At 44.0% G+C, this 17,860-nt stretch overlaps 1 protein-coding gene across 1 annotated transcript in view; it reads right to left on the bottom strand.

Annotated features, from left to right (window-relative positions):
* Window positions 1-15,357: 15,357 nt before the first annotated feature.
* LOC144770173 (proton channel OTOP2-like) overlaps window positions 15,358-17,860 on the bottom strand; it is a 70,275-nt gene continuing 67,772 nt past the window's right edge. The window contains exon 7 of the mRNA XM_078654479.1: window positions 15,358-16,873. Within this exon, the coding sequence (XP_078510605.1) occupies window positions 16,703-16,873 (171 nt within the window). The 3' untranslated portion in view covers window positions 15,358-16,702. The remainder of the gene's footprint in view (window positions 16,874-17,860) is intronic.

Here is a 17,860-nt window from a genome sequence, read left to right as displayed (position 1 = left end):
TTGGAAGAAAGAGCTCCTCTCCCTGAAGTGATTCCAGCCGTGGTTACCGTTACAAGGGCACCAGAGAGGGCACGCCAAGCTGTGGGGATTCCTGAAGAGGCTGGTTACCCACCAGGTCAAGCTGAGGGGGGTCATGCTACACAAGGCCCAGGTTCAGACTCTTAGGGAGACGGTAACGTTGCGAGTTGTATAGCATCAGACTCAGCTGAAGAGACTGTGTGGAAAGTGGTCGAGTGCTGCAGAAGAAAACTGAGATTGTAGTAGAATCGTGGCCTGTGAGACAGACACGGCAGAACCTAAGACTTGCACCGGAAAGAGATCTTGTGCCTATCTCTGAATCATCTTAATCGGATCAAAGTGACACCGAACAAGAGCAAGGGAGTTTAAGGAGCTTGAGAACAGCAAGAGTACCGTGCCAGTGATAAGCTTCCCCAGAGTGGACTTATCTGGTCACAGATGCTGGGAACAGTGAGATCCGGGAGAGTGAGAGTCGGAAGAGTGAGGAGTGGAACATCAGTGCTGATAATTGAAATTGAACTATTGGTCCCTGGAGTAGAAGCTAATGGAGCTTTCACACTAACTGTACCAGATTCTCCAAGGCTGAGTGGGTTACATGGCTTTATTTTAAGGGATCTCAAATTTCCAGCCTTTGGTATCAGCTACCAGCTCAGGAGATTGCAGCATTTCATATTGAACTTTTACAGCGTGTCATTGAAGAAATTGCTTCTGATCACATAAGGGATGTAAATTGAACTGTGAACTGTAAATAAAAATCCAATTGCTCAAAAGAAGATAACCTAGGTCCGAGTGAAAGAAGAATAAAATTGGGACTTTTCTGTAGAAGAATAAAGAAGGTTAGGGAAGTCTTCCAGCTGTCTAAATAAGAGTAATGAACTGTGTGAAAACTATTTCCCAGGCTTTGAGAAACTGAACTTTGTTGTGCAACAGTAGGAGGCCGAGAAAGAGACTTGCATTTATCCTCTTATACAATCCGAAGTCAGTCGAAAATGGAGTCTGGAAATGCGAACCATAGGCAGAAATGTATAATAGGTACACCTATAGTAGGAGTAATTGTAGTTATAGGCATAATCGTTTTTATGTCTGTTATAGGTTAACAAGAATTTGAAGTTAAGGGAGTGGGAGTACATGGGAAATCCACACCTATCACGTCTAGAGCAAAAGAGGGTGCATTATGAGCTGACAGTGCTTTAATAGAACAGACTAGTCACTTTTTGCACGTAGATATGTCTAAGGGTGATTAGAAGCTGAATGCTTATGCAAAGTTATTGTATGAGTATGTAAATACAATGGATGTAAGAGATTGTTATGTGTGTATGAAGTTACCTGTGTCTGTTGCGGAAGGAATCAGATATCACCACTTGCCTTTGACGTATGGTATTATTTGTAGCTTATTGCTTAGCATGTTCCATGGTAAGGGTCATTACAAATACTATTTCTCAAATTATGATGTAGTGCTTTCAGAGGTTCCAGCTTACAAGCACTTGAACAAGTATGATTATTCCAAACAAGTAGAGAGAATGGGTATGTCATCCCAACTGTTACATTAGGCACAGCTTATGCATATAGGCATAATTTGACATGCATTCTAACTGACCTAGAAAAGAAATGTGTAGATCAAGTGAGTGAAAGATGGACATAGGTCATTGGTAGTTAAGCTCAACAATAGGAAAGGAAATTTAGAATGGACCAAGGAAGAGTTGGCTCACACGGCTAAGGGAAGTTATGGTGCAGTAGCTTTAGATTGGAAACAGCAAGAGAAGGTTTGCATCAGACTAGTACAGACATATTATGATAAGATATTTGTGGGACAGAGTGTGTATTATCATATCTTCACAATTCAAGCCTCTGCAAAAAAATTCTTACAAGGAGCAGTACAAGTGGTACCAAATGCGTATTTCGTTTGTGGGAAAAAGGTTGATGTTCGATTGCCACTGAATTAGTACAGCACATGTTATGTAGCTGTTGTACTTCCTAAGATATGTCATGTGGAGGATTTGAAGAGTTTGAAAGAGAAATTACAACATGGAGGGAGACGTGGTTCCAGTGCAGGAGAGATTGTACGAGATGTGTTTGGAGCGATGATACCAAGTTTGAGAGTGGTCTTAAATGATGTAAAAATTAGAAGATTGTCAACTATAGTGGATAAGTTGTCAGTTAATTCAGCCCAATCAAAGTTGCTTGTAGATGGAGAGATTATTTCGATAAGATTCATGGTAATGCAGAATCATCTTGCTTTAGATGTGCTTTTAGCAAAAGAGGGCGGAGTCTGTAAAATGTTGAGGGTTCAACAGTGCTGTATTTATATCCCAGACCATAGTAATGATCTGAGGAAATATCACTGAGATACATGACTTGGCAATTGAGGGAGTTTGGAGCAAAGCTGTTAAAGGATTTGGGGGCATATCAACAAGCAACGGCGATAAATATCGCTAAGTGCGTTTAGTGCTACTTCAGTTATCGCCGGCTATTGCTGGATGTTATCGCCCGGATATCGGGTTATCAACAACGCGTTGCCCCAGGGCGATAAAAAATCCAGCAAAAGCGGCGATATACGGGAATATCTCTGGAAATCCAGCGATATTCCCACAGCGATGGGGGAAAGCTTGATGATAGCCCTTGTAGTGTAGTTACTAATATTCCCAATAGGCTCAGCGCATTGGAATTGTATATCCTATAGATTAGACGTAGGACTGAGGTAAAATAGGTCTCTATCGAATATACTAAAGTTAATAGTGAGTACCAGCTAGCTCAGACGTCACTAGAAACTTTCCCGAATTCACAAGAAGGGATTAGTTTCTGACAACGTCAAAAACAAGCGAGGGTCCCTGAATTACACAATGCTAGGAGAAGAGGGCAGGGAAAAACTGTCAAAAACACAAATAACCTCTCCTAGAACATTATAAATCTATAGGTAATATATCCATTACTTTATATACAGCATCAAAGTCCCACACAAACAAAATTCTTTAGAAAAATATATGATTTTATTCTTCGCAATTCATCAATGAAAACTATTTCATCAAAAATATATACATAAATATATACAATAGGTCAATTAAATAAACATCATACAGCCCCCAATCATACTCATACTTCCAGGCATCCTCTCAAACAACCACAACGCCGTACACAAACACAAAAGAACAATACAATAATAACAAACCAAGATACAAGTAGAGAAACAGAAAAAGAATTATACAAGCAAAAAAAAGGGCTGACACGCGTTTCGGAAAGGACAATAATCCACAGTTCCTTCGTCAGGGCGCAAGGATCACCATATCATATATAAAATTTCTTCAGGGCGTGGAATCCTTCAATTTTCAAATATTCAATCTTTAACCACTTGGATGCTAAGCCTATTTGTTGATTCCCATGTAATTTCCATTGAAACCAATGGAAACTCCATGACGAGCTGGGCTCGGTATGAGCGTCGAAGGGGTTAATAAGAAGATACCAAAGTTATAAGGGCTGTTTCTTGTGGCTGAACATAGCAAAAATAAACAGTCTCGGGGGGTAGATACAGCCCGCCTGAATTCAATTTAGTAGATGAACACCTGAGATCCAGGGAAAGGTGCCCTGAGAGAGACTCTAAACAAGAGGTCATCGATATCAAAATGGATATAAATGAAAGGTCCAAAACAGGGGGAGCTAACAAGGTCCGGGGTGCTGTAAAAATAAATTCAAGGGGGCCAGAGACAATAAATGGACCCTCCGACGTGCCCAGCACTTCCCAGATGACCCAGGTGGAGAGCTCTTCCTCTAAGATAACCAGGGCTGATACATAGATAAGCAGGTCCGAGCTGGCAAGACGTTTACCCGGGATCCACCGTCAAGTTAGTTTCTGACAACTTTGTTTCCCAAGAATAAGAAATATATCTCTCAGAGTCGTAGAAACAATGGATAAGTATTTCACTCAGTCAATCGTGCATGCTTTGTTTCAACAGAGTTGAAAGGGTTTCTTGAACAGTCTTCTTTCTCATACAAGAAAAGTGAACTGCTATAATCATTACGCAGACTGCAAAGTATAATGCGTACAGCGAGAATAGTATTATAAAATAATACTGTAAAAGCATTGTATGGTTTCTAAGCCACATAAAAATACATACATAAATATACAGGCTAAAAGTACTCAACTGGTGCTTCTAAAATACATCTACCCCAATGTACCTAATCTAAGTATAGTACGCGGGAAGAAGCAAGTATTGTGTAGCATATGTTTCGTTTTTCTTTGCCAAGAATCTACCAAAGGTTTCTCTAGGTTCTAATCAGCTCCATACCTTAGTTTAGAATGAAGGAGGTTTGGTATCTCAATCTCGGGACTTGATTTCCCAAAACCCCGCAAGGGGAGCTTGGAAACACTGGAGCTGGATTCTCGGCAGGAGAAAAGCAGCCTCTTGATCAGTGCGTCAGCTGGAGGGTCGGCTTCCTTCTGCACTTGCTGTAGCGAGCAGCGTCGGGCAAGTAGATAGTCGAACTGCTCCAAACCACCGTAGTTTGCCATAGCAAGTGAAGGCATATTTATACCTTGAAGGTGTTTAGGAATGCCATAGTTTGACGTAAAGTCGGGCATATGAACGTCAGGAAAGAACCCCTAGGGAATAGTTGTTCTTTGCGAAGTACATGAGTTCTTGGACAAATCAATATTCAGGCAAGGGGAAGTTGCCTAACTGCTGAAGCCGATTTTCAAGAAATTGTTGTGACGTTTGGTACGGGTGGAAGTAGCCATGCCTGTATTTGGGTAGCATGGGCTATGCCTAAATAAGGGATTGATTTATATGGCTATATAAGGGCAAAGTTAATTGAACCTATATAAGGGCATGATTTGGGAAAATTCACTCAGAGCTCTAAATGTCACACAACACCCCTGGGGGTTTTATTTTAGCCCGCCAATCCATCCCCGATTACAAATATAGCTGAGTCTCAATTTAAGCAGACGTAAGCTTGCGGCGATAACCGCGGTTAGCGCGGGTTTTAATATCGCCATAGGTGTCAGGGCACAGGCTTGTAAATACCGCTATGTGCGGTTAGCAACTTTTTCCATCTTGTATTCCACAGGAACGCCTACTTTGCATCTCATTGGAGATGGGATGCAGGGCGTTAGCAAAAGCAGTGCTAGAACAAGGAAACAAGTACTAGCGTGTCCTTGCTAATACTGCAATGCCATTATCGCCGCTTTCCGGCCGAAAACGGCTGCAAAAGCAGCGGTAATGGGCTTGATAATATGCCCCTTGGAAAGGTTGGGAGTTGGTTTTCAAGCCTTGGAAAAGGAATTCCTGGTTATATCTTGAAACCAATAGTGATAGTTGTGGTTTGTGTAATCCTGTTGATGAGAACAGTGTGAGCTGACTAGTGGTATAGGTCCAAACAAGCTGAGAATTCTCTTAGGCAGCAAGAGAGGAGATTGGATAGATTGCAGCTCAGTCACTATGAGAATCTAAAGAACCTGGAGAAGTTTCGACAGGGAAGACTGTCTATGACTTCTGTTTAGGTTGGTTCTTTCTACAGGGAGTTGTTTAGAGGATGTTATGACACTAGTCATCAGAGGCGAAAACTGATAGAGTGCAGATTTGCTGCCAGTTGTAGGGTTGCATTATAATTGTGACTAGATCGCGCCAGCATATAGGGCCCGATGTAGGTAATTCTTATTTACCACTTCTTAAATACCGAATTTTACCGATTCGGTATTTAAGAAGTGGTAAATATGAAGGGGGGAGATGTAGGTATTACAGATTCTGCAAATACCGAATCTTTAAGATTCGGTATTTACCGAATCTGTAAATACCGAATCGGTATTGCCCATTGATTCCTATGGGCATTGAAGCCCATAGGAATCAATGGGCAATACCGATTCTGTAATTACAGAATCGGTAAATACCGAATTTTGCAAGGGTGCAGGGGGTGTCACTTTGACACCCTCTGGCACCCCAAAAATAGGCATGTGCGCCATGTGGCACACAGACATGCCCTAAGGGCATGTCTGTCTGTCACATGGCTAGGTGTGCATGCACACATGTGCATGCACACCTGAATTCGGTATTTTAACACCCAATTGGATTGGGTGGTAAAATACCGAATCTGAAAGGCCTGCGGCACTCAAAGATGTGCTACCTACATGTGCTTTTACAGATTCGGTATTTTTACCGAGTCTGTATTTACCGATTCGGTAATTTTACCGAATCTGTAAATACAGATTCGGTAAAATACCGATTCTGTAAAGCATGCTCCTACATCTGAAAACCCTAATACCGGTCGGAAACGGCCGAAATCAGCCGTTTCCGACCGGTATTAGGGCTCCTACATCTGGCCCATAATCTTTAACTGTGTTAACATTGGGTCAGTAGAACATGCATTATAATAACATGAAAAGTGAAGTGTTAGGAATATTTCAATGTAAACGTGAAGAAGTTAATGTTGCACTCCATATGATTAGTTGAAAATACTAACGTGTAGAAGTCGAACATGTAGTTATCGAGCATTTATACTATGGATGCTTATGTAATGTGAAAGTTTGGATGTGCTCAATAATAATGTCAATTTTTTTCATGTGAATTCATGAGGCGTTGTGCCATTTCTTATGTTGACCGAATTCTATAGGCATGAATTGTTTTCTTTCCCCGGAGGCTCTCGTATTAGACTTACTAGTGAATAATGTGCATGTGTAATTTGTTCTTTCTCACGTTTCTGTTTCAGGTAGAGAAATTAATCCTTGTTAGCTAGAATAATCTTTGTTTTAGGAGTTAGGCTAAAGGAATAGAGGATAAATTGAATGCTGATACTGATAACGGCTGTACTTTCTCACCGTAGAGAGCCTGAAAATCAAGGTCATCTAGCCAAGGCATGTGAGCATCGCTGCTGCATGGAAAGTTACCTACAAGGAGGTGGCTTGCTTGGCTGAGGTGATGTTGTATTGCATCTGGGACGATATTTGCAAGTTCTTGTGTTGAAGTTAGAGACAAGGTCGGAGGACTTCTGCCTTGCCTTGAGAGAAAGAGCATCTTAGAAAGAGCTCTGTATCTTTATGCTAGGTGACCCATTCAACGTGAACGGACTTCTTATGAAGCCTTCGTGTGCTGACACCTTAATACTTTTTACCTACGAAACTCCAATGAAGGGAAATGTGGACGTCGAAGCAATAATCTTTTGTGTCCTTATCCTGGAACTGGTTATTCAGTGCATTCTGAACTGTCAATTCACACATCGGTTTGGCTTTGTATTAGTTTCAATGTAATTCTACACCCTCATCTTGAGGTGCATGTATGTCCAATTGTTTCTGGCGTTAAAATAAATTAGCTAACTTAATTGGAAGTCTGTGATTCTTCTGAGTCATTTTTCATCTGAACTCAATTGATCAATTTGCTAATAATGTTCCTCCCCTCCCCACTTTGCTGCAGAGAAAAAGAGACATCAACCTGAGGGTATAAGAGTAAATCTGGAACGTGGAACCCACCTCTTTCAAGAGGTACTGAGAGAAAGGGATGTATGACGTTACAACGCATACTTTTACAACGCCTACCTTTACATCGCAAGTTTTACAACGCATACCATTACAACGCATAGTGCTTTTGGGCGCTGGATAGTGAATAGTTTAATTTACTATTCCAACTCCAGTCCCCGTGGATAGTAGGGAAGGTGTTGGATAGTACATTAAACCTATTCCCTATCCTAGAGCGCCCCCCAGCGCAATGCGTTGTAATAGTTTGCGTTGTAAAAGTTGCATCGTAAAGGCACTGCGTGGTAAAAGTTGCGTTGTAAAGGATGTTTGCCGAGAGAAAGTACTCGGTTTACACCGCTTACCAGGACTGAGGATCCCCTTCAATCCAATTTCTGAACAGCCTCCCGAGTCGCTTAAAAAAGAACAGAATATTAGGCTTTTTCTCTGTTTAAAAAGTTAAAAAATGAAAAGCAAGAACATTCCTTCCATCCTAAGTTGCCTGTTGATTTAGATTACTCAGAGTTGTAGGGGTAACTTTAGACTGTGGCTATGTGAAGTGATTACTTATCATGCGACATTCGTCTTAAGACTGGGAAAAGACGTAACAGTTTAATCTTGAATCATTACTGCACGAAAAATCAGCTTTAACATGTGCGTTCTTTGGTCAGGGGGTCTCCTTATAGATGCCAAACGTGGTGGAGGTAGCGATGGCATAGTGGTCTGCCATGCCACTCATTTATTGAATAATGTCAATGGTAAATCTAACGGGCTGTCACTTGCAACTCGCAACCTATACTTCAAGTGTCACCAGTGAGCCAATCAGTGAGTTAGATTTAGAAACTATAACTAGCCTAAACTGGTTTTTAAACTCCCTTTCAAACCCATGAGGCCATCTTCAAAAGGATAAGAGATTCCCTAGATGTGAACTGTGTAAATCGGTTACTAAATCTGGCTTCCTTGTGTCAGTAAATTCCGTTGACAGATTCTGTACCAATAATTTCCTCAGACCAGCTTCCCCCTGCTTTCCTTTGACAATGACTGGAACACTCTCCAAAGTGTCAATACATATTCCCCCTTTCTTAAGTTGATAAATGCCCAGTCATGGTGCGCTTCTTTGCACTGACTACCAAATGCAACTTGTTCCATGCTCTCCTTTGCCAATGACCATCTGAAAAGCCAAAGGTACGTTATGTTGCATGTCACTGCCCGGAAACAAACTGTTTCTACACTCTCTGTGAGCGCCACTTTGAATTCGAATGAATTAGGGAGGCAACCTTAAATATGCTTAGTAAGCAGTTGTACTTACAATGATGTTACAGAGAAGTAGGAATAACAACATTTCCCTCAGGATCCTCCTCTTCCTGTGGTACCTATTTTCGGATGGCAACGAGGAGCACATTTCATCTTTCACTTATGGTGGACAGCACAAGCTCAGATATTAGGAGCCCCAGAAGCAAATTTGGAAGACAGAACTGAGCGAGTGTGGCTCCCACCCTCTTCCAATCACCAGCAAAGAACACCCGAATTGCTCAACCTGTAACATGCATCACCAGTGTAGTGTCCCTGAGGGTCCCCCCAAGGATCACACGCCACACAGTCTTCTGTAAGGTATCTTTATTTACTCATCCTCTTACTGCTTGCCCAGATGTGTCCTGCTCCTGTCCCCCCCCGCTCCCCATGAACCGCCTCCTGTCCCCCTGACCGGATGTGGTGTCCAGTGTCCTTTGCCCAGTGTCTCTGACTGGTAGAGAGAGATAGAGAGAGAGAGAGAGGGGGAGAGAGAGAGAGAGAGAGAGAGAGAGAGAGAGAGAGAGAGAGACCTTGTCACGTTACATCTCTTCAATCAGTCTCTGTCGTTTCTTGCATGCTCTTTTCAGGCTTGTTTCATTTTCGGTTCCTTGTCCATTGTCTTCTTCCTTCACTGCTGTTGTAGTTGTGGTCAGCGGTTCTTCTTCTTCTATCTTCAGTTCTTTGAAATGCGAACTGTTCCTTGTGATGTTATACCGCCCCGCCGCCGCAGTTATCATCGGTCCTTTCACTTCAATCACAGTCAGCGGGTCTTTCGAGAATGTGCTGTCTGATTTCCTCTGCTGTCGTTGCCGCACTACCACTGTGTCGCCTTCCTTTATTTTTGGTTTGGAGGCATGCCTCCGTTGATCAGCGTAGGCCTTCATCTTTGCCTTCGCTTCTTCATCTTTGACAGCTATGTCGCTTCGGTCTGCATTCATCGTTGCTTCCATTTTTGGCATCCTGGTCTTGCTCGAACGCCCCAGAACTAGTTCGGCCGGACATCGGCCTGTGGAACTGTGAGGGGTGTTCCTGTAGTCCCTCAGTATCTGGCATAGTGTCTGTCCTATCGATATTTGTGTCAATTTCGCTCTTTGGACTGCCTTCTAGATGGTTCCCATGAACCGTTCCGCCATTCCATTTGCTTGTGGCCACAGAGGCGTTGTCTTCCGGTGTCTGATTCCTAGGTATTCCATAAACTTTCGGAATTCTTCTCCCGAGAATGGCAGGCCATTGTCAGTTTTTAGTGTTTGGGGCGAGCCCCATGCGGCGAACACATCATCCATTACTGGTAGGGTTGCATTTGCTGACATGGATGCTACTTGTCTGACTATCGGGAAACGGGAGAACTCATCTATGATGACCAGTAGATATTTTCCTGTCTCTAGTGGTCCATAGAAATCTGCTGCCAATTCGGTCCACACCGCCTTTGGTAGTTCAGACATTTCAAGTGGCTCCGGTTTGGGCGGAGGCCCCGTCACCTGGCAGACGTGGCAACGCATGACAATCGCTTCAATCATGCTATCTAGCCCCGGGAACCACACTTTTTCTCTCAGCATTTTCTTAGTTGCCACTATACCTCGGTGTGACTCGTGTGCCAATTCTATTGTTTGTTTTCTCAGTGTGCGGGGCATCACTATCCTTGTTCCTCTCATCAAGATGCCAATTTCGGTTTCTGAGAGCTCTTCATTAATTTTCTTGAATGCTAGCAGTTCCTCCTTTATTACCCCTTCATCCAGAATGCTATTGTTGTTTATGTGCCTCCACCTTTGTTGTCTGGTCACTTTCTGGATGGCTTGTATGGTGGGGTCTTGTTTTGTCTCCTGTTCCAACTCTGACATTGTTATTGAGGCTGGTGTGTTGTGCTTCAGGATGAAATTCAGATATTCCTCTGCCATTGTCGGGGCCTCAGCTTTGTGTGGCAATGGATGTCTGGACATATAGTCAGCTGGGTTGTGTTCTGTACCAGGCTTGTGTATTATTTTGAAATTATAGTCCATTAGCCTTATTCCCCACCTCTTTATTCGTGGTGGTATCTTAGCGTTTGGATTCCAATAGATTGTAATTAGAGCTTGGTGGTCCATTACTATCGTGAAGGGTTTCCCATATATGAACATGTGATAATGTTTGCAGGCCCACACAACTGCCAGGCTCTCTTTCTCTGGTTGAGAGTATGCTCTCTTAATGTCTGACTGGCTTTTGCTCCCATAGGCCACTACGCATCTTGGTGAGTCCTTTCCTGGTCTGTGTTGCGCCAGTATTGCCCCCAACCCTACTGGGCTTGCGTCTACTGTTAGTTCGGTGCACAACAGTGGATCAAAGTATGCCAGATGATCAACGGCTGTCTCAGTCTCTCTGATTTCCTCAAAAGCCTTGCTGTAATCTTTAGTCCATGCAAAAGTCTGCCCTTGTTTTGTCAGTTCCCGCAGTGGTGCACTTACTATCGCAAAGTCTTTGATATATCTTGCACAGTAGCTGGCAAGACCAAGGAATGACCGGAATTCTGCGACATCACTTGGTGGCTTCGCTCTTTCCAAAGTGTCTACCTTGCTGCGATCTGGCCGCATTCCTTTTTTTGAAAAAATGTGTCCAAAGAACACCAGTTCATCTCGTCCCAATTCACACTTGTCTTCATTTAGTGTGAGGCCAGCCTGTTCTAGCTGTGAGCATACTTCTCTCAACGCTTTGTTGTGTTCTTCATCTGTCTTGCCGAACACCAGGATCTCATCGCTATAGTTCAAACTATTTTTCACTGGCCTTATCACTTGTCTGATAGTCTCTTGGAATATTTCGGCTGCTGACGATATCCCAAAGCTCAGACGTTTATAGCGGAACAGACCTAGGTGTGTGGAGAATGTTGTTAAGTATCTTGATCGCGGATCCAGTTCTAGCTGGTGATATCCCTTGCACAAGTCCAGTTTTGAGAATCGTCTCATTCCTGTCAGGCAGCTGATCATGTCGTCAAGGTGCAGTCCAGGGTGTCTTTCTCTTTCAATTGCCATGTTCGGTACTCTCATTTCAACACAGATCCTGATCTTTGATGTGTTTTTCTTTGGTACGGCCACTATTGGCGACACCCAGGGCGTCGGTCCTTCTGCCGGCTTTATGATGTCCTGTTTCAGTAATGAATCTATTTCTTCCTCTACCTGTGGTTGCAGGTGTATTGGTACTCGCCGGTGGTGCTGAGCTACCGGTTTTTTTGTTTCGTCGATGTGTAGCGTAATTTTCCGCCCTTTTAGCTTCCCTAGTCCTTTTAGTAGTTTGGGATATTCTTTTAGGATGTTTCCCTTTTCTGACATGTTGTATGTCATCTCGAGCAGGCCCATCACTTGTGCTGTGACATTGCTCAGCAGGCACGGTGCTGGAATGTCCCCTCTTAACACATGAATCTCCTCTTTTGTCGTTTGCTTTTTGTATGTTAAGTTCTCTGTGAACTTCCCTAGGTTCGTTACTGGTTTCATTTAACCCCATGTGAACACCTCAACTCTTGATGGTTGTAGCGCTGGTTTTATTTCCATCTTTTCATATTCCGATGCACACATGATGTTACATGTGGCACCGCTGTCAAGCACAAGCGTGCCTTGTGTGGTCCTAAGTCTATTGTCACAGACTCTGTCTTTTTGATTGTTTTCTTATCCACCAGGCAAATGCTTTCCTCAGTTTTGCCTTCATCTGTGGACATGAGGTAAAGTCACTCCACCTTCTTCCTCGTCTCCTGACTCTAATGATGAGCTTCTGTTTGCTGTTTTGATGTGCCTGACATGCCTGCTCGTCGCCGTGCGCGGTCTTCCTGGTCTTCCTCTTTCATTTCTAAACTGCATCCCTTGGCATACACTGGCAAAGTGGTTGCTTCGGTTGCATTTTCTGCAAATTTGACCAAACGCTGGGCATGCGCCTCTATGTGGAAACTCCAAGCAGCATCTGTAGCACTGTGACTCTTGTTGTTTCTTTGTTGTATGTTAGTTTTGTCCCTTCTTCCAGTTGCCGGCGCGGCTGTTGTCTGTCATGCGGTGCGCCTGTTCAATTCGCCTTTCCATTTGCTTTGATTGTAGTTTTGCCCTTGCTTCTGCTCTTGCTAGTGACAGGATGTTCTCTAGCGATGTCGGTTCCTTCAAAATTCGGGTGCGGAACTCTGTGTCATGACACCCTTCGATGATGCGTAGGCGAATTGCTTGTTCGTTGTCATATTTATCGAACTCGCAGTGCGTTACTAGCTTCCTTAGTCGCCGTCGCAAAGTCATCCAAAGACTCATCTGTCTGTTGGAAAGCTATGGTGAAGGTGTATCTTTCGAAATCAATGTTTCTTTGAGGGTCAAATTTGTCTGTCAGGCATTTGATGAGCTTTTTGTATGTTGATATCTCACTTGCTGGTAAAGTCACTAATAGTTCATCCACTTCATCACCCACTAGGTTGAGAAACAGGCCTAGTTTCTTGGCCTCTACTACGTCAGTAGCCTCTATGTATCTCTCAAATCTTGCGATCCATCGCTCCCATCTTATTCCCACTTGTGCCTCTGATATGTTAAATGGGAGGGGTCTGCGATATTGGGCGCTCTGTCTTGGCTCTGCCATAGCTCCTCTCTTTGTTCTTTGTTCTTATGTATTTCTCTTTGTTACTTCCTTTCTTTGTTTCCCCCTCGTGGTGCTCTTTCTGGCACTTGTTTCTTTTAGGGCTCTTTCAGGCCCTTTCCAGCTTTTTCTTGTCGTCTGGAGCTCTTCCTTGCTCTTTATTTTGTTCTCGGCTTTCTTTGCCACCTTTCTCTTTTCTTTTAGGGCTCTTTTCGGCCTTTTTCAGCCTTTTTCCCTTTTGCCTGACTTTAAAATGGCCGCCAGTTCTTTCTGCTTTCTTATTGGCTCCTTCGCCTGACCTATAATTGGATGCCGAGACTCTCACGAGATTTCGGGACCAATCGGGCTTCTTGCCTGACTTCAAAATGGCCGGCCGTCTTTCCTGCACGCTGATTCGTTTATTCCGCCTGTCCTTAAGATGGCCGCCGAGACTCTCGCGAGAGCTCGCGCCAGTTTCTTTATCTTCGCGCTCTTTCACACGGCGCTTACCGGGCACAGGCGATCTTGCTCTCGCAGCGGTCGGGGGGGCTCCCGCGTCGCTGCGCTTCATGGGGTGCTATTTTTCACAGATTCTTGTCTTCTTGCACACGACGCGATCCAGGGTGGGCTCCTGGTTTCACAATCGCGATGCAGACGACACGCGTGACTTCTTTCGACCTCGTCGCCAGTTGTAGTGTCCCTGAGGGTCCCCCCAAGGTTCACACGCCACACAGTCTTCTGTAAGGTATCTTTATTTACTCGTCCTCTTACTGCTTGCCCAGATGCGTCCTGCTCCTGTCCCCGCTCCCCACGATCTGCCTCCTGCCCCCCTGACCGGATGTGGTGTCCGGTGTCCTTTCCCCAGTGTCTTTGACCCTGTGAGTCCTAGTGCCCGACTGCCTGGTCACGACAACCAGTGTCCGCAGTATTGACAGTCTCTCACTGCAGACAGGAGGGCCCCATGGCATGCTGAAGGGCCCTGGACATGCCAGTACGTGCAGGGCTCACAGCATGTGTAAGGGAAGAGGCTTGTGTCAACTGTACAGCCACCTATGAGAAGGTCATGCACTTGCGGCCTACTTCTGAATAGGCAACAACAGAGCTAGCGTACCTCTGAAGTTCACCTTCTTTTGAATGAGGCAACTCCAGAGCACGTCAGAATAGGCATCTTAAAAGCGGGGTTACATACCTCTGAACACATGTAGCCATCCATATTGATTCACACCCAATCCCATGCCAGAGCGCATGGCGGTAGGGGGTTCACAAACCCAGAAACCTTCTTGTCCAAGGAGCTCATCTGACAATGTACACAGGAGTCAGGTGAAGCCGCCAAGTGAACCCTGCGCTGAAGTTGAGAAAGAGCCTCCTCTCACCCCACGCTGCCTAAGTAATGTGCACGTTCTTCACCAGAGCAGAGGCCTGGCCTGGGAGAGCGCCTGTAAGCCAATCCAGACACTGCCCCTGCTGTTACAACAGTGCCTGGATTGGCTGGGGCAGGGCACCTCCATACTCACACTGAGATCGGGGGATGCAACTTTGAGTCACCCCAGGCGCATTGAAGCACAGGTGGAGCGGCCTCTAGTGCGCATGTTGGGCAGTCCGGCGAAAGGCTGCCATCCAACCAGACATGTGCAATTGGGGCCAGGTGCCTGCAGGCTGCCGCGTGGCGCCACTAGTGTACTAAGTAAATACTATCTGTCAATATAAGCCCCACCCCCTCAGCCCCGCCTGCACTGGCTTCACCAGGACCTGCCTCAGGTGCTCTTCTGCTCTGAAAGACTTCATGTTAGTAGTTACATTTTATATAATTTGTTTGAAATACTCACCTTTAATTGCGGGTCCAGGGGCCCCAAATATGAGTAGGGCAATGCCCCTGTGCGCTAAGGGATGCACCGCCCCTGGTGTGTGTGTGTTTGAGAGGCAAGGACATATGCAGATATTTTGATGAGGGTCAATAAGGGCTTAAGTCTGGATGCAAAATTTCAGCTCCTGAAACACTGCTTTGAGGGGTGTAGATGGAAAATATGTGGGGGCGGGGAAGAAAAAACATGAATGAGTTTACTGCCATGTTGTATTTTCATCTTTATGTTTATTATAATATTATAAAGTGCAAACTGATTTTCCCCTCACATGTTCATGGCTTATTAACATGCAAAATAGTTTCTGCTTACAAAGATAACATTATTCAGATTCTGATCACTTATCTCCTTCCCGGGATAGTGCTTTCTCTAAAATGTTCCTTTGTTCTCTTAAATTCTTCTGTAAGATTCTGGATTAGTCTTTGTTCCGAAGAAGGCCATTCTTCAACCAAAGCTTGCTACATTATGGTCAATGAGAAAATTAGTCTAGTTGGTTGAATACACGGTGACTTGGAGGTGGAAAGTGCAGTCTTCTGTTGTGGATAGTAACCAATCCTCAATTTTCCCCAATTTGCCACTAATCTGATTGAAAACCTAAAATTACACAACTTAAACGCCATCACCCTGTAGGCTCTAGTTTTATTTCAATGACTCTATTGTATCACTTTCCCCAAAAAACATCTCCGTCCATCTTCCTTCCTCAAACTCCCTAACTATTAAAGGTCTCCAGGTACAGTACGTTTTCATTTATTTGAACTGAGACTCAACAGACAGTGTCTGCAAATGTATCCCAGTATAAAAACAAGGCCATTTGCAAAACTGTTGGATTGCTTTACTAGCCACACTTTGTAACACAAAGAGTTGTGATGCTTTACCAGCCGCAATTTGTGAAACAATGGATTGGGGTGTCATACTAGTAACACTTTGAGAGAAAGCTATGTGTGGTGCCTTACTAGCTTCAACTTGAGATACGAGTTAGGGTGCATATTAGTCACAATTTTGAAACAGTAAGATCTCTACCCAACCAGAGGGTCCTTCTACGGTTAATCATTGATCAGGAATACAAAGATGTGGCAGCAAATATACTATTTCACCTTCTTGCTGGTGTGCAAAGGTAAATGACACCTGTGGTCACTGATGGCCTGGACTACAGGATAATCAATACATTTTCAAAAATGTCAGCGAGTTTCAGCCCAGCTCTATATGCCTTACAGGAGAACAGCAAGAGGTCTAGAACTGCCAGAGTTGGTAAATTCTGTAGAGACACCTGAATTCAGGCAATAACTGCAAGTCACATATAGAAAATCCTCAATCACATTGCGAGTAGTGATTCACACTCAGAAAGGTCCAGTGGCGCTGGAACATAGTGTGAAACTGGCTCAATGTGCTGTGGTTCATGTGAGCAGCTGAAGATTGTAGTAATGTGTACCACAAACTCAAAGTGAAATGAATGTTCCTGTCTCTCTGAAACAGAAGGGATCACCTTGGCATGAAGCAGTACTCCTGGCAAGTCCACAAATGTTTATAGATTGTTGTTCACCATCTTTCAAAATCCTTATGTGTTGATGTACACTTCTAGTAGGCTGGCCACCGAGTGCAGGCGGTAGAAGATCCCAAAGGGTAGGCAGACATTGACAATGATGTCCCACATGTATCTACCATAGAAAGTTTCTTCTAAATTATTTTTCAGTTGCGGTCGGGCACCAAATGCTGGAAGGACCCAGAACTGTCAGAAAAATAAAGATTAGTTAGTATTTGACAGAAACTAATCAAATGCAAATAAATTATACTTTAACCAATTGCACCCATCCCGTTAATCCAAACAGAAGTATAATTGGGACATCAAAGGCTAAAAATCTATTTCACCATTTGTAAAACTACTCAGTATTGAGAGTCAGCCATGATGCTGATCGAGTGAGAGCAAATTTACATTTGAGACCTGGGAAGATTGCTGTTAGGTATCAGGACTGAAAAACCAACAATTATGCTGGAAAACATTAAGGACCAAATTACGATGGCGGTCAGACGAGCGTCCAAGCACCTTCGTTTCGGAGGAGAAACGATCCGACCATGAGTCGATGGTTCTGTGCTCCATATTAGGATACAACCGCAGTGCAGGCAGTCGTAAAATGCATTTTTCTAGTGTGGCTTGTCCTGGGGCTCAGGTAAAGGGTCGAAGCACAAGATGCACTAGAAAAATGCATTTTGAGCACTTCTATGTACCGTGTGCCAGGCCCCATGTGGTGTCAATAGTAGACATAATGAGGGGTACATGCCACTCGTTTATTGAATAATGTCAACTGTAAATCTAATGGGGCTTTCACTCGCAACTCGAGACCTATACTTAAAGTGTCACCTGTGAGCCAATCACTGAGCTAGATTTGGAAACTGTAACTAGCCTAAACTAACTTTAAACTCCCTTTCAAACCCATGAGGCCATCTTCAAAAACATAAGAGATTCCCTAGCTGGGAATTGTGTAAATTTGTGACTAAATCTGGCTTCCCTGTGCCAGTAAATGCCACTGACAGATTCTGTACTAATGATTTCCCCAGACCAGATTCCCCCTGCTTTCCTTTGACAATGACTGGAACACTCTCCTAGGTGTCAATGCATATTCCCCCTTTCTTGAGTGAATAAATGCCCAGTCATGGTGCTCTTCTTTGCACTGACTACCAAACCCAACTTGTTCCATGCTCTCCTTTGCCTATGACC

The sequence above is a fragment of the Lissotriton helveticus genome, chromosome 7, assembly GCF_964261635.1.
Source record: "Lissotriton helveticus chromosome 7, aLisHel1.1, whole genome shotgun sequence".
Lineage (NCBI taxonomy): Eukaryota > Metazoa > Chordata > Amphibia > Caudata > Salamandridae > Lissotriton > Lissotriton helveticus.
Note: the sequence above shows the minus strand (reverse complement) of the source record. Positions and strands in the feature narration are given on the sequence as shown.